Source organism: Mus pahari, chromosome 3 (genome assembly GCF_900095145.1).
Source record: "Mus pahari chromosome 3, PAHARI_EIJ_v1.1, whole genome shotgun sequence".
NCBI classification, from domain to species: domain Eukaryota; kingdom Metazoa; phylum Chordata; class Mammalia; order Rodentia; family Muridae; genus Mus; species Mus pahari.
In genome coordinates, this window is record NC_034592.1 from 145,559,361 (window position 1) to 145,580,973 (window position 21,613).

The 21,613-nt window shown below is 48.7% G+C and overlaps 1 protein-coding gene across 5 annotated transcripts in view; it reads left to right on the forward strand.

The window, feature by feature from the left end:
- Positions 1–21,613, forward strand: part of Tox2 (TOX high mobility group box family member 2) — a 118,454-nt gene that overhangs the window by 37,624 nt on the left and 59,217 nt on the right. For all 5 annotated transcript variants that reach the window (XM_021193768.2, XM_021193769.2, XM_029536440.1 and 2 more), the window contains exon 2: positions 8,145–8,210. In XM_021193768.2, coding sequence (XP_021049427.1) covers positions 8,145–8,210 — 66 coding nt within the window. The remainder of the gene's footprint in view (positions 1–8,144; positions 8,211–21,613) is intronic.

Below are 21,613 nucleotides of genomic sequence, written 5' to 3' on the forward strand. Positions count from 1 at the left end.
CAGGTAGATTAGTGAACAGGCGAAGGGGGGAGCAGGTAGATTAGTGAACAGGCGAAGGGGGGAGCAGGTAGATTAGTGAACAGGCGAAGGGGGGATGAGGTAGGGGGTGGGGTCAGGGGTTTTTGGAGGGGAAACCAGGAAAGGGGATAACATTTGAAATGTAAATAAAGAAAATATCTAATAAAAATTGCAAATATCACAGGAGAGTGGAGAAGTCAGTCTGCCCAGCATTTGAACCCTGGCAGCCCGTCATCTGTGTCTGGATAAACTACAATTGCGCTTCTCCATGTGGTGGTGGGCCTGGATTTGCTCAAGCCTGAGGGTTCCCTTAGTTAGGCCAGTTCTGATCCCCTCCCGTCCGCAAACGTCTGTCTGCTGAATCTTCCATGTGATACCCGGCTCTCGGCAGAGCCCAGATCACAGCTGACGTACTCTTGCTGCTGTGGACAGAGCTCAACTCTGTCCGTGCAGACTGAGAGTTGTCACCGGCGGCAGCAGGCCTGGCGGGAGCAGAGAGCTGCTCTGAGCCTTTCTCTTCAGATGGCTGCAGGCCCATCACCTGGTGCCTTGGGACTGGCTGGGCTGAGAGCTGCGAAGCCTTCACTTTTGACCCGTGTCTCTGTGCAGAGAGAGCTGAGGATCAGCAGCCTTTTCACAGTTGCAGCTCTGGCACCCAGGCTTAAGAACAGGGTTAAAAGCGCTGGCTGTCTCTGGGCAAGCTTCCAACTACTCCGCATCTCCCTTTGGTCACCTCTATAGTGGGGCTGCTGGTGGCGGCCTTGCTATTTCTAATGAGATGCCCAGGCATCGCTCTGGGTCTGGAAAGCCGGTCACTGGCGCATGCTCACAGCAATCCAGATGTCATGTTCCGGCTCTTTGCCATGTCTGTTCCTATATCTGAGCCCTGCCTAAGGGCCTCTGTTGAGAAGCCATACCCCCCCCCCCCCGCTTCTCTTCCCCTGCTAACCCTGTCCTGGTCCCTGTCACGGCTGTCACAGAAAACATCACTGCTTGAGGGTGCGACGAGAGCCGTGTTCACTGCCTTACGTCACAGTTACAAGTCAGTCTGAGGCTGGTATTGATGCTCAGGGAAGCACGGCTGGCCGGACTAAGACACTTGGAAAGAGGATCTGTGCGGGCTGGCAACATGACCCAGCTGTGGCCACGAGGCTGTTGAAGTAGGCCGTTATTGGTCACTTGGCTTTCAGAGGCTGGCCAATGCAAAGCTGATCGTGACGGTCAGGATTAGCTGTGAACTGGACTGTGGTCCTCTATTATGGCTTAGAGCTGGGGCTAGGGAGTGGCCATTTGTCATCTGAAAGGCTGGAAAAAGACCAGACCACTCGACTGGTGGCTCCTGGAAGGCAGGGCCATGTCTGATCACTACACCCCATCTGATATCTAGTGCACTGTTTGCATCCTCTGAATGCCTATGCCTCCCATGATTTCTGATTTCTCTTTCCCAGGAGGATAGGCAGCTCCTGGCATTTGGGGGCTGCTCTGAAGCACACAGTAGGGGTTTAGGAACTCGTTCTTGGTCCTTGATACAACAGTGGCCCTGGCTGGCCACACTTGGCACTTAAACCAAGACCAAGAATAGGGGAAGGGCAGTCATGGGAACCTGAGGGTCAAAGAGAAGGATCTGACCATGAACTGAAGGGAAGCACTGAGCCTTTCCAGCTGAAGGAAGGGGAACCAGAATGGGTGAGACATAAATAACTAGGGAAGATTGGGAGTGTCGGGGGCAAGCTGGATGGCCTAGGCTTTTCAGTGACATAAGGGACAAGGTCATCAGTGAGCTACGGGGTTGGAACGGATCAAGGGATGTGAGTGAGCTTGTAATTACAAAGTTAGAAAACTGCTACTAAGCAACTGTCGGACATAGTTAACATTTTAAAACACTGCGTTATAGATATCATCTGCTATTGGATATCTGATTACGACTGGATATCTGATAACAGACACCAGAATTGTTGTGAGGTAGGAATAGCAACTCTTTCTTGAAATCTGTGCCTGTGTATATGCACGCTCAAACACACAAGGGGTTATATGTTTGCATGGGTGCATAGACACACGTACGTGTGCATGTGTGGAGTCTTCCTCCGTTTGCTCTTTACCTTATCCTTTAAGGCAGGGTCTTTGAACCCAGAGCCCACTGCTTTGGCTAGTCTCACTAGCCAGCTTTCTCTGAAAATCCCCTGCCTCCACCTTCCGAACACTGGGGTTACAGGTGGACTTCCTCACCAGTTCAGCATCTGCCAGATTTGCATTGGTTCTGTGGCTCCGACCTCTGACCCTTACTCTCTTGCAGGGCTTTATCTGCTGAGACATTTCCCCAGCCTTGGCTGCTGTTTTGTTAGTAAGGGAACCGAGAGCGAGAGATGTGAGGTCCAAGGTCACCCAGCTGGTACACAGGGGAAGCGGTGCTCAGATTCCGAAATCCATACTGCCACCAAAGCTTTCGCAGCTGAAAAGAATTAAGCTCAAAGCTGAACTTACCTAAATGGGGGTTTTCCGGTGGATTCAAAAGTGTGAATTTTTTAGTGCAAGATCATTGGGTGGAGCATGTTGCCAGAATGCCTTCAAGGAAACAGAAGTTAGAAAAAAAAATCGGAATTCAGGGAGCAGAGAAATGAAGAAGAGAGTGTTCCGAGCTGATGATAAGGTAGGGGCAAGGAGACAGACACCAGGGCCTCCCTCCCCACCATCCAGGGTAGTATGGCGTGTGTGTGTGTGTGTGTGTGTGTGTGTGTGTGTGTGTGTGTGTGTTATAGAAACCAAACAATGCTTGATCTGGGGACAAGGGACTGCCTGACAATGCCAGATCAGTGGAGGAGCTGGGCAGAGCACTTTTGTGGGTAATCAGATTGGGGAAGATTGTGTCAGAGTCCCCCAGGGATATCAAGATGGACCCATGTGGTGGTGATATCTGGTATGGTTAGAGAGTGCTAGAGAAAGAGTCAGTCCATGCCCATGAAGTCAGTGTGGAGGTATTTTGTTTGAAATGTTCATGGGCCAAATGGGAAAGTTGGGGTGACTTGGCTAAAGAGTGCCTGAGAGGTGGTGACATACAGCAACTGTGAGGACATAATCTTCAGGGAAAGGACAGAGGGAGGAGAGAATACCAGACATGCTTATTAACCCTCTGCTAATCCACTCATGCGCTGAGCCTGTTTCCTCCCAGGTACCCAGGTTCCCACCCACATCTCATGCATCCTAGACTCCCCGCCCCCCACATTCATTTATCTTATCTGCCATCCCGGTCGTTTTCATCTACCTGCCTTTTCACACTCAGTCATTTTGTCTTATCCACTAGTTCATCTTCTCTCTTGACTCATCCGCATACCCAAACCCCATCGTCCCATCTGTCCATCACACACGCAGGCGGCAACCTTGTTATTCCTTCACCTCACTAAGGAGCCAACTCATCCACAATGAATAGGTTAATGTTGATCGATTGCTGAGACCATGTTATAAATATGCTAGCTAGCTAGAATACATCATCAAAGTGAGTTTCAACTGTTCTTAAATTACAACTACTAGAGAATGTAAATTACGCATGTGGCTCACATTTATGGATCGTGTTGTTTTCACTGGGCAGTGAAATTTATGCTATCTGTCATCCGTCTATGTATCCTCCTCCATCTAGCCACCCATTCATCTATCTACCTATTCACCCATCCACCCATCACTCATCTAGCTGCCTGTCTATCATTCATTAATTACTCTGTATCAATTGATCATCAAGTGATTTGTCTATCCATACACCTATGGATCCATTCATCTGCTAATCATTCTTTGGATTCTTCATCTATCTATATCTATGCATGCACACACTATCCATACCTACATGCATCCATTGATACATCCATACATCCATATGAATATCCGTACATCCATTCTGCCATCCATCTGTCCATACACCCATCCATACCTACATGCATCCATTTATACATCCATCCATCCTTCCTTCCATCCATGCATCCATGCATCTATCCATGTATCCATTTATACATCCTTCCTTTTATACATCCATTTATACATCTATCCTTCCATCAATCCATCCATACATATCCATTCATTTGTCACTGCATCTAGCCATCCATCCATCCATTAATCCACCATCCTTAAATCCCTGCCTTAATCCATCATTCATTAGCTCCTTTATCAGTCCGTCCATCCTTTATCAGGCCTGCCTCTGATGATCCACTGTCTCTCCATCATCCATTCCCCATTCGTTTGTTCCTGCATCAATCCCTCCACTGTTTTCCTCCCTTCTCTCATCTGCTCTCTTCCCATGTGTCTCCATCTCATAGCACATATCTGTGAAAGATGGATATTTTTATCTACCATGAGTCAGAGGCGGTAGGTCGGAAGAATGGGGAAGCCAAGGCTTACATGGAAGGAACTTGCCTACGGTGGGACAGATGGAGCCAGTCCCTGTCTCTATCAGATCAGGATCCTCATTTTTTTACTTCGGCTGCTTTTTCGTTAGGTATCTTTTAAGATAAAAACGATCCTTCGGGAAAACACGATGTGCTTAGGTTTGGGGGCCTGGGGGGTGGCTGTTGCAACAGAGGCCTAAGAGCTCCTATCCCTGAGGCGACCACACAGTGTGGAACAAGTCAGCCCCTTTAGAAGCCTCTGGGGACCTATCCCTGGTGGCTGACATGAAAGGGTTATCCCCTACACATTCGATATTTGAAAAAAAAATGTGGGTTCTTTCAGATTCCAAAACTCATTTCCATGACAAAACTCATGGGAAGAGAAGATGAAGGGCCTGGCTTTTGCAGAACAATCTTCCAGCTGTAATGAGGGCTGAAGATGGCAGTAGAGAAGGGATTATAATTAGAATATGAAATGGGGAAAATTAATCTATTCCAGGCAACGGTAAGAGGATGTTCTGACGTCTCATAGCGATTCTTTGGCTGTTGTCCCCCCCCCACCCCCGTGTTTCTTCTGCACGTTTTAAAGCACACAGGAGGTTGTGCAGTGTGAACAATGACTCTTGGCATCTGGGAAATTGTGAGGTGTGCACAGGGTTTCCGCCCATGGGCTGTCCCTGAGTGTGTGTCTCTGGGAACACGAAGTGTGTGTTTGTGTTCACACGTACATGAGTTCCAGCAAACACTTGCAGGTGCCTGGTGTTTTTCTGCATCTGGCACCCCCTCCTGTCTTGTGTGTGTGTGTGTTGGGGACTGTGTGCCAGTTTCTCACAGTCTGAGAATGTACCCTGTACTGGATATGAGACCCGTGGGACTGAGTTGTGTGTGATGTAGGTCCACACAAACCCAGGTTTGTGGCATATGTGTGTCCGTACTCTTGGCTCACTTCGGCAAGTCCTGGATGGTGGTGGATAGGTGAGCGTTTTCCATCGTGTGAACACAGGATCATGTGAAGGAAGGTGGTCCTGCCCTCTCTGAGGGAAGGGGTCGTTCTGTGACCTTTCCTTCGCGTATTCATTCTATTTCCAGAAAGAGTCCTCCACAAGGAGGAGAAGAGGGAGAAGCCTCAGTCCTTTGTCCCTGGAGGCCAAGGAAGTGGAAGATGCCCCTCCCCCACCCCACCCCAAGTTCTTGAGGACAACCTCTCCCTTTCTCCCTGGATCCAAGGTCTCTGCCCAGTACAGATTTGACAGAGGTGGGCAGACAGCCTGTGTCCCTCTCCCTCGGCCTTAGCCCCTGTTCACAGCTTTTCAGCCCAGGACACGTCAGAACACTGTGAGATACCTAACATTCTCCAAATTGAGGCAGAGGGAACAGGCTGAGGCTCTCAAGGAGCCGTCCTCTAACCAAATCCTTCCTGTAAGCCAAAGCAAGCTTCACTCTAAACTGTGACAGCTCTTTCCTACGTATCGCTCGAGCTGATGGATGCATGAACGAGCGAATGAGTATTTGCAAGACTCTCTGGTGACCTCACAGGAGTTCACTGCCCGAATACCTCTTGGCAAACTCTCCATCAGGGCTTCCTGTCGGAGGCCATCATCTCTTGTTCACTCTGGACGACTCTTCCCTCCCCCCAAGTGTCCAACACACTTGTCAAGCATCTGCTGTGTCTAGGGCCCTGGGCCAATTGTTGATGACATGGAAGGATCTAGAAAAGCCTTGGCCCGTGTTTACAGGGAGCTTGGAACATGATTGGGAAGAAACCAGGCAAAGCAAACAAGATGACACCTGTGTGGTCTCTTCCCCTGTTGAGTGACCGACCCTTTCCTCGTATTTCCTTGGTTTTTAATGGGACAAAGGATGCTGACTTCATTGAACCACTGAGATCCTGCATAGAAAGCACGCCACTCAGAATGACTCTGGCACAGTCACTCTTTTTATCACTTGCCCACTGTATACAAAAAAAAAAAAAAAAAAAAAAAAAAAAAAAAGACGGGCTGCTAGCTGTATACTAGCCAGAGTTTCATAATGAATGTCTATTGCACAGAATTTCGGGGGACATTGTCCAGTGTGGTTTCTTGTTCCTTGTCGTTATGTATTTATTAACTTACATTGTTTAGTTGCCATTGTTGTAGAAAATGTCTCAGCTCCCTGGTGAAGCTCCTCCTCCGAGCACAGCTTGAAGTCCCAGATCTCTGGGCACATTCTGTGTGGTAGGGAATCCAGTTTGAGCAGTGCACATGGCAAATGAAGGAATGATAGGGCTAGAAGGTTACAGGCTGCGGAAAAGAGAGGAAGTGGCAGCAGGGGAGGCTGGCTCTCCGAGCCCACAGAGGTGGGGCTTGCCTCCTGCGAGGCTGCTGTACACAGTTTTGAGGGAAAGGCTTGGGTAGGGATATCTACACGGCTGAGGGAGGGTGGAGTTCTACATCATGCATATGCACAACCCAACTCGTGAAAATTAGTGCCACAGAGAAACTCACACCCGGTGCAGTGACTAATGCACTAATGAAATACGAAGGAGAGAGAGTCATCGGGCCATAGACTCAGCTAATTGAGGCTCCTTGCTGCCTTCTTACTGTGGGATTCTGGGGATGAGCAGAAGCAATTACGTTCATATAGAGCACTTTCCAAGGCGTGTTTTCATTGGAAAAATGAGACACAGAACAATATACAGAATGTTATGATTTGGAAGATGAAGTAAGTATAGACATATAGCCCTTGGCAGGTACGACCCTCCACACTCTTGCCCCTGGCCCAGTGGAGGCCATCTTGCTCAGAAAGTTTTGCTTCTTTGTGTCCCCTAAGGGCAGGGCACAGCAATGGCTGATTGTTGTAGACAGTGGAAGGCCATCATCCCTTGCCTCATGTTGAGACTGACCCTGTGTGCATGTGTGCAGTTCACGTCTCAGAGCCACTATGGGATGAAGCTGAAGTGGGTGTTCTTCAGCTCTGGCCTGTGTCCAGACAGGTTAACCCTCAAATCGCACTCACTCAAAAGTGTACACATGACTCTATCTCTGCTCCTGGGGGAATGCTGTAAAAAATGCCTCTCCAGGAAAAGGGACCACCTGGTGGCATGTGGAGAAAGCTGCTCTAAACCATCCTAGGATGAGGGGGCACTGTCCTATCCTCGTTTCATAGATGAGGAGTTTCAGAAGTTGGGACACTAGCTGCAGCTCACGCATCGGTAGCTGCTTCCAGGACCCAGGTTTCTCCCTCTGCGCCTGTTCCCCATGGTGGGCAGTTCTTCCAGAATCCAGAAGTGGCAGATTCTCCAACACAGGATTATGGTCCTCATCGGAGGCGGAGACAAAGCCACTTGGGACAGGAAGGTTGTTCAGGGCTTCTCGGAGGCAGGCTGTCGTTGATCCAAGGCAATGGGCTTCAAGGTCCTTCCCTGGCACGTGGGGGTCCAGCTCTAGCTGATTGACTGGTTACTTTGCATAGAAGAGCCATTTGTACACTTGCAGGGGTGGGCAGCTCAGTGCCCATCAAGGCAGCCTGCTGTGACAGCCAACAAAATGCCAACAGCGGAAGACACTGGCAGTCTTTGTCCTGTGTGTGATTGATGGTCCTGATCTGGGCTTTCAAGGGCCATGGAACAGGGGCCACTGGCCCTGCTGGATTGCAGCCTTAGGCATCTTGGGCTCCAATCTCCTTTACCTCAGCACAGTCTCCTGACCTCTTCCGGCTACTACAGGTCCCAGTTCCCTCCAGGAACACTGTAATGAGAACCCTTCTCTCTCTTTGTTCTAGTTTGATGGTGACAGTGCCTACGTGGGGATGAGTGACGGAAATCCAGAGCTCCTGTCAACCAGCCAGGTGAGTGTCCCTCCCCATCCCCGAGGGGGTCTGAACCTTGGGCTGGTAGAGCCAAGATGCTGCTGGTGTTGGGGTAGGAGGGCTGCAGTTGGTGGAGCCATAGGACATGGCCTAATACTGTTCTTTCAGTGTTAGAAATACCAGTTGAGTCCTTACAGAGGGATAGTCAAACCAGGGCTCCAGTGGCACACAGCGGGCACCACTGAGAACTCGACACTCCGAGTGTGTTGCCCCACATTCCCTGTGTGAGGGGCAAGTCTCACAACAGTGAGTTCAGGTGTCCCATGGTCTCAGCCACTGCCTTCCTCCTGCACAGCACTTGTGGGGACACTTGGAGAGTGTCTACACACAGGTGAAGAGATTCTAACCCTCACACAGAATCAGTTATCACTGAGGAAGCTTGTGGACATGGCCCAAAGGGCAGAGGACAGAGTTTCCCCGGAATGTCCTCTTCAGTGATCCAGATCTCTGGGGCCATAGACGGAGTCAGATTTTCCAATAGAAAAGAGCAAGTTAACACTGTACTACAGTGAGTTCAGCATCCTCGTTACAGACTGTGACCAAGAGAGGGGTCCTTCCTGTAGACTGTGACAACAGAGAGAATGGCACCCTAAAGCAGGAGAGCCTGCAGGATGGCAACAGCTAAAGATGCTGAATGGGACCGAGGAGTTTCCCAGCTGCTGGGAACCTTTCGGAGCTGGAGGACAAGCCTGGTTCTGCTGTTGATTCCGCCTTGTGTCTTGGCAACTGGAGTTGGCTGCCCCCAGCCCCCAGCCATCATGATATGTTCATATCTTTTGGCTGGGGAAAGTAAGCCTATTAACTCACGGGCATAGGCAAAGTACCTTATTCTGTGACAGGTCCCATGGGGCCAGAAGTGAGTAAGATGTGGCCCATGGCCTGTGGCCCGTGGAGAACTCTGCTAGTGAGGAAGATAGTGCAGTCCAAGTGACAAGGATGCTGATCCCGGGTGCCATGCCCCACCCCTTCTCTGGCCTACCCAATGTGAGCAATATCCTGCCATCTCAAAGCTGCCTTTATGTTGCTATATCATGTGCCAGCCTGCGGGAATGGTGAGCGAGACTCCAAGTCTTGGGCGTGTCCCAGTGACAATGCTTGGTTGTCATCCCAGGGGGGTCAGAGCTTACTTACTCTGAGCCTCTTTGAAGCATTCCAAGTCCACACTGGACTTTGGAGCAGGCTGCACTCTGAAGTCAAAACCAACCTCTCGCTTCCTTAGAGAGCTGCTCGTGGCTTCCAGTTCTGTCCTGGGGCCAGGGTTGTCTCTCGTGGCACCAGTTTGTTTTTTAATTTCTGCCTCTTTTCGCTGTCTGCGGTCACCTGCCACACTTGTGGTGACTTACATGGTGTCTGACCTCTACACAAGACCGTGACCTCCGTGACAGAAGGCTATGGTCCCTGAACTCCATGCCCTCCACAGAGTTGTGGGTGTGACCCGGAAAGCACTCTGGGAAGACTGGTGTGATGTGTCGATGTGGCCTCTTTCTTTATCCTTTGAACCTCACCTTCCCTAACGGGAGAGCAGGGTAGTTGGACTTCTCGTGAATTCTTCTAGGTCTTTTTGCTGTCACCAGGGGATCTTCCTAACTTAAAAGAGACATCAGGAGCTGGGTGTAATGCTACTCACCTGAGCTCCCAGAACTTGGGAGGCTGAGGCAGGAAGATAGTTAAGTTTGAGACTAGTATTGGCTACCTAGTGTGTATACCTAGTACAGCAATATTCCATATAATAATAATAATAATACTGTGAGAATAAGTCCAGCCAGTTGCATAAACCAAATTTAATATCAGCAACTTAACAAATGTAGCCTTGAAAACTTCTCATAGTGTATCTTTTCTTTTTTACTGCAAAATAAGGAACTTACAATACAGTGGCTAAAAACTACAAGTGTATAGATAGTTTTGGGTTGTGTTGCTTGGCTCCCCCCATATTCCTCTCCTCCCAACTCCTGCCCCCAACCCCGAGCCCCTGCTCTCCCCCATCACCGCCTAGCCTGAGGCTATACACATGGCAGGGACAGGTTCCCAGAGTAGCAAGTCCAGAAGCTGTCCTCCACCCTCTTGAGGCCTAGACACTAGAACTGGTCTGTCACCACTCCCAGCTCCTTCTGTTGGCCAAAGCCAGGCACAGGACAAGTATAGATTCAAGCAACGGGAACAAGATGCCAGCTCTTGGAAAGAGGGACTGTAAAATACTGCAGCCCTTTTGCAAATGGTGGTGTGAGAAGTAGAGGGTATGAAGCTTATGCTGGCCTTGCTAATGAGTTAACTCAGCCTCCTCAGGATGCTGGGCCTCTGGTCTGTAATGGCAAGAGATGGCCAGGAATTTCTCTCTCTTTTCTCTGGAGCCTGTATTTGAACACACTCATGTGTGCACACATGGACACACACACACACACACACACACACACACACACACTTTCTTTCACAGGGTGTTGTCTTATCAGTTGTAGGAATTGTACCACCCCAGTTAATGTAGGACCCATGTGAGCATGAGAAAATGAAGGTCTCGGAAACCAGAAGTTGTTATATATCTTGTAAGTATGTTTACACCCCAGGTTCAGCCAAGCCGCAAGGTCCACTGGGTACCTTGTGATGCAGATACCCTGGATCTGAGCCAGAAGCCCATTTCTAGCAAGCACTAGCTTCTAATAGGTTCCAAGCAGCAGTCTTAGGACATGGCCTGATAATGATCAGTTCTGTCATGACTGAGAGCAGACCCACAGCTATAGGGATCTGTACGTCCAGGATGCGTGATCCAGGAAGAAGGCTAGAGCTCTCTCAGACCTGGATACTTCCTAGCTCTTCTGTGCCCAGTATGGGCCAGATGTCTCTATGCAACGGATGTTAGCTTCCTCCTAACAGGAAGAGTGACACCTGCCTCTTGGGATCCTGGGAGAAGTAAATGAGGCAGGGATATGGGGTTCTGTGACACTGTATCAGAGTCTCTTCTAAGGTGCCCAGGTCCAGCTGCGGTGGCCAGTGACCACTGACTTATCTAGAAAATTGGACTCTGACAAATGGGTCATTCTGCAGAACACACACACACACACACACACACACTGCCCCCACACCCATGTAACTCCCATGGAGGCTACATCCTGGGCCAGAATGCAACCTGCCCTTTTTCTTCTCCTCTAAGTTCCTTCCTGCACTGAATCAGAGAAGTCTCATCTCAGGCCGACTTTGGGTGAATCTAAACTAAGAGCCTATGCAAAACACCAGTGTTCAGAGAAACCAGCCATGGCTTATTTCTATTGTCTTCTTCCTGTAAATAATGTTCTGGTCACACAAGATGAGCATCTGGTCAGCTCTGTATCAATGCAAACATCGCTTCCTCCGTGGGAATCCCCTAGGCATCTTGGCCCAACAAATAATGTCCGTCCCTCCCAGGTACTGCAAATGCTAGTGCGTCACGGTGCCTTTCTGACTGTGGGTAATTTTCCGGTTTTATGGCTCTGAATAAGATTTACACAAAAGTTTTCAGGATTTTTCCTAAAAAAAATCTGTGTGTACGCTCGAGTGCTCACACATACATGTGTATGTGTATACATGCATCTGAGAAGGGGGGAAGGCAAATGGGTTGAGATTGATGACATGAGGTTTGCTAAAGCGCTTGGTAGCAGGAGTGGACACAGAGTCGGGTATGCTTTAGGCAAATGAAGGATCCTAGATTATACTACAGGCAGAAGAAATGGAGACACATAGGTGGTCTGAGATGTGATTTTGAAAATCGAGCTATCTGATTTTGAGACTACTAGAGTAGAGGAAGAAGGGGGGAAGAGAGATGGGCCACTCCCAGGATGTAGTAGAGCTGTGCCATCTTCTGCTTTGGGGAAGGGCAGGCTTGATGAGATGGGACTTGGTCATTTGACATTTGAGAGGTCCATTTAAAAGTGGTTAGATGGCTGTCCAAGTCAGGAGCCATTATGTAGATTGTGACTTCTCGGCTTGTGGATCAAAGCCCTGGGAGGATAAATGAAACTTAGGAAAAGAGAGAGCGCTAAATAATGATCTCCCTGCCATTTTTGTTTTGACATAGAGTCTTTCTGTGTCCTTTCATAGAGCCTTAGAAGTCATAGGCAGAGTGTTTTGAGGACAGAGGGTTAGGAAAAGATGGTGTTGGATCCACAGCCCCTTTCCTGTGCAGAGATGATAAAATTAAAATCAGGCAGAGCAGCACAGAACTCTAGAGGTAAAGGCAAGAGGATTATACGTTCAAGGTCATATTCAACTGGATAGCAAGTTCAAGGTCAGCCTGGGCGACACTAAATTGTCTTCACAAAAATTAAAGGCAGGTTTTTAATCAATTAAAGATTTAAATGGACTGAGAGAAATCATAAGTGAACCAATAAGTGTGCTTTTAGCACACTTTCCCGTTTGGAGCAGGAAGACACGTCTACTGGAAGCTTTCGAAGAAAAGGTTTAAAAACCAAATCACAAACTAACTTGAAATGACGTTTGCAATACCAGAACACCAGAGTGGAGATGCAGGTGGGAAACTGGGCAAGAATACTCGCAGTTGAGGACCAACTTCCTTAGTGCATTAAGACTTACGAGAAATCAATTCAAACCCACAGTGGAGAAGGGAAGGAGATTCGAGCCAACCATTTACCGAAAGAAAAAACACAAAAGAAAAACTAAAGCTGCCATTTTTTTTTTCATCTATTTGGCTGACAACAAATCCCAAGGCTTGATGACACACATTCCCTCAAAGTTCTTCAAGAAAACACATTTTATACATTGTTTCGGAGAGTGTAGGCTGGTCCTCGTAGCTTTGTATTGGAAGCCTCCTTCCAGGAGGGGGCAGTGTAGGATGCCCAGAATAGGGAAAAAGGCAGAAATTTGGATCTCAAGTTTTTGCCTCATTCAGTTTCCTTTGCCTATATTGTTTTCTTGCTGAGCCTCAGTTTCCCCATTAATAATCAGGAGAGGGTGTTGTATTTGCCCCCTCCCCCCAACACACAAAATATGGAGTAGAGAAATGACTAGGCAGTTAAAAACCCGTGGTTGCTCTTGCTGAGGATCGCTGGTTCAAGTCCCAGCATCTACAAGGTGGCTCACAACCATCTGTAACTCCAGTTGCAAAGGATTTGCTGTCCGTGCCTTCTTATGACGAGGGCACCAGGCGTGCATGCGATGTAAAGCCATACGTGACAGCAAAATATTCGCACACACTAAATTAAAAGTAATTGACGGTATTTAACATTTGCTGTGAGCTTCCCTGGGCTTATGAACTGGAGTCAAAAAGGTCTCCTTCACTCTGCACAGCCTTCGTTAGCTAGGCACAGCTGTCCCCCATCTAAAAGATGAGGAAAACGCCTCGGTGGCTGAGGTTTTGTGAAACCAAACCACTTCCCAGTAAATGCACAGGTAGGCAGGAGGCCCTGCCGCCAGGGTTGAAATCTGGGGCTGTACGCTTAGTCACTCTGGCTTCCGAGTCTGTGTACATTGCAAAGGGCAAAGATGACATGGCTCTTATTGCTTTAATTAAAACTGGGGTGAAGGCTCGAGATTCAGATTAAAATGAAATTGTGTTTCGCCCGCTGCGGTGCTGAGAAGGCAACGGCAGCGATTATGCCCGAGATTACAAACAATCAAAGAGAAAAGGGCTTTTGCAACCATTTCCTGTTGAAGCCACAAGCATCACACTTTAAAAATAATTACGGCTGTGTTATTGGAACATGATTCATGAATTCTGAATAAATATGAGGGGCCTGAAAGGAAAAAAAAAGGCTTCAAGACCATAGATTTGCTTTGGATCTGATGAAATTTAATGTCATCTCCCAGCTGGAGAGTAAAATGCGGGGAGGAAATAAAACCCCACCCTACGTACAGGGAGAAAATGGAGTGCGTGTCACGGGGAGCTGATGTGCACACACCCTTCCGAAGCGCGGGCTCAGAAAAATGCACGTGTCTCCCAGGCTTCACTGAAGAAAACTGCATAGAGCTGGTGCTTACATCTCCCCAGTCTTAATTTTGCATTCCGGTGGCTAAAAATACATTTACGTTAAAGCTCTAGATTCCTGCCTGTGAGATGTTTCGATAGGAGACATTAGGGGACATGCTTAGTGGAGGAACTTGGGCTGTATTCATCTCGGCTCCCCATCATAAAGATATTTCTCATACAATACAGTCAGTGTTTACAGCCTATAGTTTGTTTCCTTCCAACTATTACGAGCAAAATTGAATCCCAGGGAACATTCACCCTTTCAAAAATGGGGTGGGAACAATGAGGGGAGGTGGGGTGGGTGGGGGAGGGGCTGGCAGTGGGTTGCTAATGTAATTTCTAGGGTTTTCATAAAAATGGAGCCCCTCCCCCTCTCCCAGCCCATCTCAAAATGACTATGCCCTGCAGGGCCTGGCTTTATACTGGGGGAGAGTCAAAGAGCCCCTGGATTTACGTATGTGCTCATTTCAGTGTGTGAGCTTACCCTATGAACAAGAGAAATGTGGCCACACATAGCGACCACCTAGAATGGCGTTGGGCTCTAAGCTTCTGCAGGCTGGGGAGCCTGGGTCTAGTGTCTGCGTAGCCTTTCTTGCTCTGTGCCATGGGGTGGGTGGTTTGCTCTCTCCGTGCCCTAGTCTTCCATATCTGAGTGGGCAGCTCTGAGGAACGTTCCAGGTCATCTCCTGTCACCTGGAGATTCTCCTTCTCTACCACGTGCCCAGGAATACCCAGAAGGGACAATGTCTGCCCATACTGCTAGTGAGTCCTTCGCTATCTGGCTGAATCACACCAATTCAGAAGGGACCCGGAGATGAGGTCAGTCAGTGGCTTTGAGACTGTTGTCAAATCAACTGAGACTGCAGTAAGCAAATGCCGGTGAGATGGCTCATCAGGGTGTGCTAACATGAAAACTGTGGGCTTTGAAAACGTAACCAGCTTTTCCAAGACTCCACGGCATCTTTAAGATGTCCCTCAGAGGGATGTGGGTAAGAGTAATTAAGAGGCATTGGTACCCAGAGGGCATATTCCAGTGTCTGGCACACAGCACACAGTAGCTAGAGAGGAGTGTTAGTAAGGTTCCCGTGCTGCTGAGGTTGCATCTGCCCCAGATGTGTCCGGATCAGGCATCAGGAAGATGAGGCAAGGGAGCTCACTTATTCAGTGAAAATCAGATTAGGGTAGGTGTTGAAATTACAAAGATTTTAGTGAAGTTATCTCGCTTTCAAATGTGCCAAGAAAGTCCCTAGAAAAATGACAAAACTAGTAGAGGATGCCTCCTGATCTTTTCTAGCCCTTTGGAGATACACATCCCTTCCTAGCCAGCATCCTCTGCCACGTGACTGCCTGGTCTGCCTGGTCTCTGACTCACAGCTCACAAGGGCACTTATAGTGACTCTGCCTTTCATACACTCCAAGTCTGAGGCTCTGGTGGGAAGGAAGGCCCAGGAGCGAGGTCGTGCCTCAGCCAGGCCTGGCCTTACCCTCCTGTCAGTTCCTCAGGAAGGGTAGAACCTGGTGGGCAGTCTATCCCTTGTGCTCCTGTGGCTTCCCAGTTCTGCACATGTGACTTTGGCCGGATTCATTGACCTCTCTTGGTCTCACTTTCCATTTCTGTAAAATGGGAGTGTTAATATCCACCTTGTAGAGTAGTTTAAAAGATCCACAAAGCAAAGTCGGGTAACTGGCTCGTGCGTGCCCGCAGTGAGCCCTCTCCTCAGGTAAAGCTAATTTGCAGTTTAGACATGAGCAGCCGTGAGGGAGGCAGGGGAGTATTTGCTCCCTTTTATGGAGGTTTTTGCTAGGACTGTGGCATGGTGACTTATCAAAGCTTATGTTCGGGGTAAACAGAAGTTCAGCTCCAAGACACTTAAGTCAGAATAGCGCCCCAAGCTGCAGAAATATATCTTTATGCTTCGTGGCAAACTCTATGCTTATAAACACCTATGGGCACCTAGCTTGATGTGAGGAAGTTGGCTCATAGGACTGGGGAGTTGGGGAACTAGAGAGCTAGGGAACTAGGGTGTGGGGCCTACAGAGGAGGCTAGAGCAAGCTGGGAAGGATGAGGGTGCTCCCCAAACTGGAAAGGATGAAGCAGGCAGTCTGAGAGGCAGTTCTACTTTGCATCTTTCCCATAAGAAATAGTCTGTGAAGAGCCTGGAGAGGCTCGGGGCTTTGAGACCTGGCTCTGCCTTACTCCCAACCATCCACTGTGCTGAGAGCAGGGTACTGGATACATCTGTGTCATGAGTAGTTTTATCCTTGACGCTGCCCCTAGTAAGCAGTTATTGCAGGACACAACAGAAGCATAGCCAAGAGAGGCAGCAGGGACATTTTAAAGTTTATAAATTCCTGTGCGTGCACACACACACACACACACACACACACACACACACTCCACAAGTAGAGAAAAGACAGAAAGTACTGTGTTAACACTGGAGGACCCGGTATGCTTAGCCAGTGCTGTGTCAACTGGTACAACCACTTTAGAAAACCATTTCTCAGTCTCAACGGCTGAGAGTGCGGCCCCGTGGCCAGCATCAGCTCCATGAGCGCATCTGTGAGGTCACCAAAAGACGCATCAAGAATGTCCAGAGCAACGTTTCTCATAAAGGCACGAAGGTGATTAGGCTTGGTGGTGCATGACTGAAATCCCAGATACTTGGGTGACTGAGGCAGGAGGATAGAAAGCTCAAGGCCAGCCCGGGCATTTTTAAAGAGGAGGCAAGGCTGGGCTGAGAAAGATGAAGGTGTCCTTGTGAGTGGCTGCCACGCAGCAAGTTTTGCTCTGTGCCACGAAGTGACTCTTCTTACAAGACCTCCAAGAAAATGTAACTTGAAGGTCCCATCTACCACAAAGTCAGAATTAGGAAAGGGTAGAAGGATACTGTTTCATGAGAGATCACCCATCTGGCATGCAGGAGACCCTGGGCTCAGTCCCAGACAATGTAAGTAAGTAAGGAAGTAAATAAATAAATAAATAAAATTAAAGCACAAAACTGGCAACAATCCAAACATCTACACGGGGATGCTGGATGAATGGCTGGAGACTAGTCTGCCCAGGGCATGCTATGCAGCAATGGCAATAAATGCTTGTAACAATATGCAGTACTGTGGTTGGCTGTCACAAACACGTTGAGCAAACGCAGCCAGAGCCAGACAACAGAACATCATCCTGTTGGATGCCGCTGCCACAGAGCACGTGAACTTGTCCAGGGTCATGGAAAGGCAAACCCTGGTTCTCCTTGGAGCTCTGCTTCTCGGCCTTTCTAACACTGCGACCCTTTAATGTAGGTCCTCAAGCTACCATCAAATTATTTCCATTGCTACTTCACAACTGTCATTTTGCCACTGTTATGAAGCATAATGGAAATATCCGTGTTTTTTGATGGTCTCGGGTGACCCCTGTGAAAGGGTCAATCAACCCCATCCCCAAAGAGATTGTGACCCACAGTTTGAGAACCACTGCCTTACCTGGTATGTGATGGTTTATATATGCTTGGCCCAGGGTGTGGTACCATTAGGAGGTGTCTCCCTCTTGGAGTAGGCAAGGTGCTGTGGGCGTGGCCTTTAAGACCCTCATCCTAGATGCCTGGAAGCCAGGCTTCTCATAGTAGCCTTCAGATGAAGATGTAGAACTCCCAGCTCCTCCTGCACCACGCCTGCCTAGATGCTGCCATGTTCCCACCTTGATGATAATGGGCTGAACCTCTGAACCTGTAAGCCAGCCCCAATTAAATGTCCTTATAAGAGTTGCCTTGGTCATGGTGTCTGTTCCAGCAGTAACACCCTGACTAAGACAGGGTACATAAGGACAAAGGGACTTTGAGGGTCTGGAGGCAGGGGTGGTTAGGGGTCACTCTTTTTTCCCCTTGAGCTGGTTGTATATACACACAAACTATGTGAAATTTTATCAATGATTTGCTGGTGATTTTCTAACTTTTCTGTTGGTCTCCTGTGTGTTGATAGAAAGGAACCACACAGTCAAGACATTGTATTCTTACGGTTGTCTCTTTTAGATGGAGAACATTTATAGTATTTTGCTAGATCATATATTAGTAAAGACACCAAATAAAATTTTCTTGATTAGCAAATGAAACATGGGGTAACATTCTTCTCGGGTTCTCCTAAGAGCCTCACTTTCAACCCTTTGTCTTCTGGATAGTCCGGTGGTCCTGTCTGTCTGCGAGGATGCCAGAGATGGTTAGTGATAAAGGACACTTTGCTGTGTTGTCCTGACATGAGTCTTTATTCAAGGTGTTTGCCTTTGGGGTGTGTGTGTGTGTGTGTGTGTGTGTGTGTGTGTGTGTGTGTGTGTGTGTGTGTGTGTTGGGAGCATCACAGTGCATTTGTGGAAGTCAGAAGACATCTTTCAGTTGTCATTTGTTGTCTTTTCACCTTGTGTGAGACAGGGCCACTTTGCTGCTGTATATAACCCAGGCCCCCTGGCTTTCCAGCTTCCCAAGTGCTGGGATGACAGCTAGACACTCACACATTTATATGGGGTCTGGGGATTTGAACTCAAGTTGTCAGGCATGTGTTGCAGGAGTTTTTCACCATGAAGCCAAGTCCATAGCCTTTGTCATCTAATCTGACTTTCTACACTGGGTCACATGTCTCCGCTAATGTCTTCAGAAGGGTGTCACACACTACCTTCCTATATTCAGGTGTCACTGAAGTCCACTTTACAGTCATGGTCATCTGTAAGGGAAGAACGCATAGATTTGAGACAAACACAGGTAAAGGTCTGTTTAACGCTTCAGTGTACCTCTGCTCGGTAGCACCGACCTCACCGCCAGGCCGACCTGGTGCTTCAGGGTCTTTATCAGGAGGTGTGAGATGTGATGCTTTGAAGGGAAGCTGCCTTCAAGACAAGTTCCATTCAGGTGTCTCCGTGTAGAGTCTGGCCATGACAGGGAAGGGAAAGGCTTGGTCATTTATAGCTTGGGCGATATGTTCCCCCTGGGAGCCAGGCTGGACTCACTTCATACAGTTTGCTTAACCTCATGGGAAGGAAATTTTCTTTTAGCTACCTGATGGACTGTGCTGTCTGCCATGGCTCTAGCAATGGCTTGCCCCAGGGAAGCAGAAGACAGGAGCTTCCCCCAGATCTTCCTGGCAGCCCTGGCAGCGGCCTGCACATTCACCGTTATGAACAGAGCTTTAGGGAGTGTTCAGATCACAGTTGTCTCTAAGTCTGTACACACACACACACACACACACACCTGTATGCAGACACACTTGTACACAAATACAAGTACATGTGCACACATGCGCATATAGATACAGTCACCCACAAGCACCTCTCCACAGGACAATTACTCAACCTTCAGTGCTTTGGTTTCTTCAGAGAAACTGAGTCTATAGTCATATGTGGTCAGGGCTGTGCTGAGCAGGGCTTACCCCCCATGTGCTTCATACACACAGGGTTGAGATTCTTATTTTCACTTGTTCAGCGGCTGCCTCCCTTCTAACCCATGAGTTTCTGGAGGCATGGCCCCTAGGAAGAGCTGAGTTAATGCCTGATCAGTGCGTGAGAGAGACAGCAGCTCCCACAGGCCCACTGGTTCAGATGCCAATGTGGATTTTTCTCACAAGTGTGTCTGTGAAGGGTCTTACATCATTCATTAGGTATGCCACCTATAGAGACGGGTGTGTGCAAGTGTGTCCAGACTCAACACACAGGAGGGTGGGTGGGTTCGGCTATAGTTCAAGGACTCTAGATTGGGCCAGAACAAGAGTTCTGTGAATGTCTCAAACCTACCAATTGGCCCGCTCTCCCTCCCTCTCTCTTTCCCATTCTCTCTTCCTTTCTTCCTTCTTTTGACAAGGACTCACTAAGCCACAAGCTCCTTGAGTAGCTAAGACTGATTTCGCCCACTTCCATCTCCTAAGAGCTAGGGTTGCAGGGTGTGCACTGCCACACCCAACTTGGTTCTAAGCAGCTGCAGTTTCTCCTGTGACTCTCAGAAAGTGCTTCTCCCTCTATGAGGTCAAGGACTCTCCAGCCAGAATGTGATGGAGCTAAACTTTGAACCACTGTCTGTCTGTGGCAGAGTCTGTGCTGTCGCTACCTCAAGCCATGGTGCCCACAGGGTACCTGGACCAGCAGCACCCCAGAGCTTCTCAGCTCCTGCCACCCCCAGAGAATCAGGGTGCATTTTGAGGTCTCTTTTGTGTGCACGGTACTGACCTAGAAGTGTGCTATGCGGAGTACTGCCTGCCCCAGGGGTTAGGTGGGTTAGAGGGTGCCTGTGCCCAGGGGTGTCTAGGCTGGGTTAGAGCAGGCCCACACTGGGGGTCAGTTAAAAATGGAAGAAAAGGAGAAGACATAGCACAGAAACACAGGAGCATACACAAGGAGGCCCAAGTCCCGTGTTTGTAAAGAGACAGAACTACATAGTCATTAAGAAAGCAAGTCGTAGGCTAATGTGGGCAATTAAATGAGACCTTGTCTCAAGACAAAAAGGGGGTGGGGCGTGGAAACTGGAGCTATAGCTGGTTGTAGACTTACTAAGTGCTAGGCATCGGTTCCAGTACCTCACTCTGTCACAAAAACAGGGCTGGAGATGTGGCTCAGTGCTTAAAATGCAAGCAAGAGGACAGGAATTCAGGTCCCCAGAACCCATATAAAAGTTGGGTGGGCATGGTGCCCCACCTAGAATTTTAGCCATAGAAAGTAGAGACTGGGGATCCCCAAAACAAGCTGACTCGTGAGACAGGCCATATAGGTGAACTCTGGGTTTGTTTGAGAAATCCTGCCTCACTGACTAAGATGAAGGGGGGGGGGAGTGGGGATGACTTTCCGGCATCACATAGGGATGCTCCTGTACGCTTATGAACATGAATGTATGCATGCACGCACAGCACACACAGAGATGCATGCAAAAGAACATATGTTAATAAGAATATTTAATAAGAGAATGCAAACATGCAAGCCAGATAAAGCCAACACAAATCTCTCCCTGCCAGTTCAAGATTTTGGCGTGGCTCAGCTGGGTCTCTCGAGAAGTTTAATATGGCAGTCAGGGCTGTGGGCTTCTTAGAAGGGAGAACCATCTCTAGGTCCCTTTGACGGCCGTTCCCACAGCCAGTTCCCCCGAGCTGACTGTCAGGTTGGTCCCTGGCTCCATTTCCTCTGTCTTGGATTTGGGGTAAGTTGCTCGAGTCTCAAGGTTGGTTTTTGTCTACAAAATGGCTAGAGTGACGGCAGCCACTGCATGGGTGGTAAAGTTCATATATGCATGCGGCACAGACCAGGCCCCTCACACATGGCACACGCTGTACAAATGCTTACCGTGACCATTGTATTTAGAACAAAGCTGTAGAAGAGTGGGACCAACCTGAGGGCAGAGTCACCTCCTCATGAGGGACTCAACAGGTTCCAGCCGCAGCCTGGCTCTGGGTGTGCGCTCAGTAAATCTCAAGGGA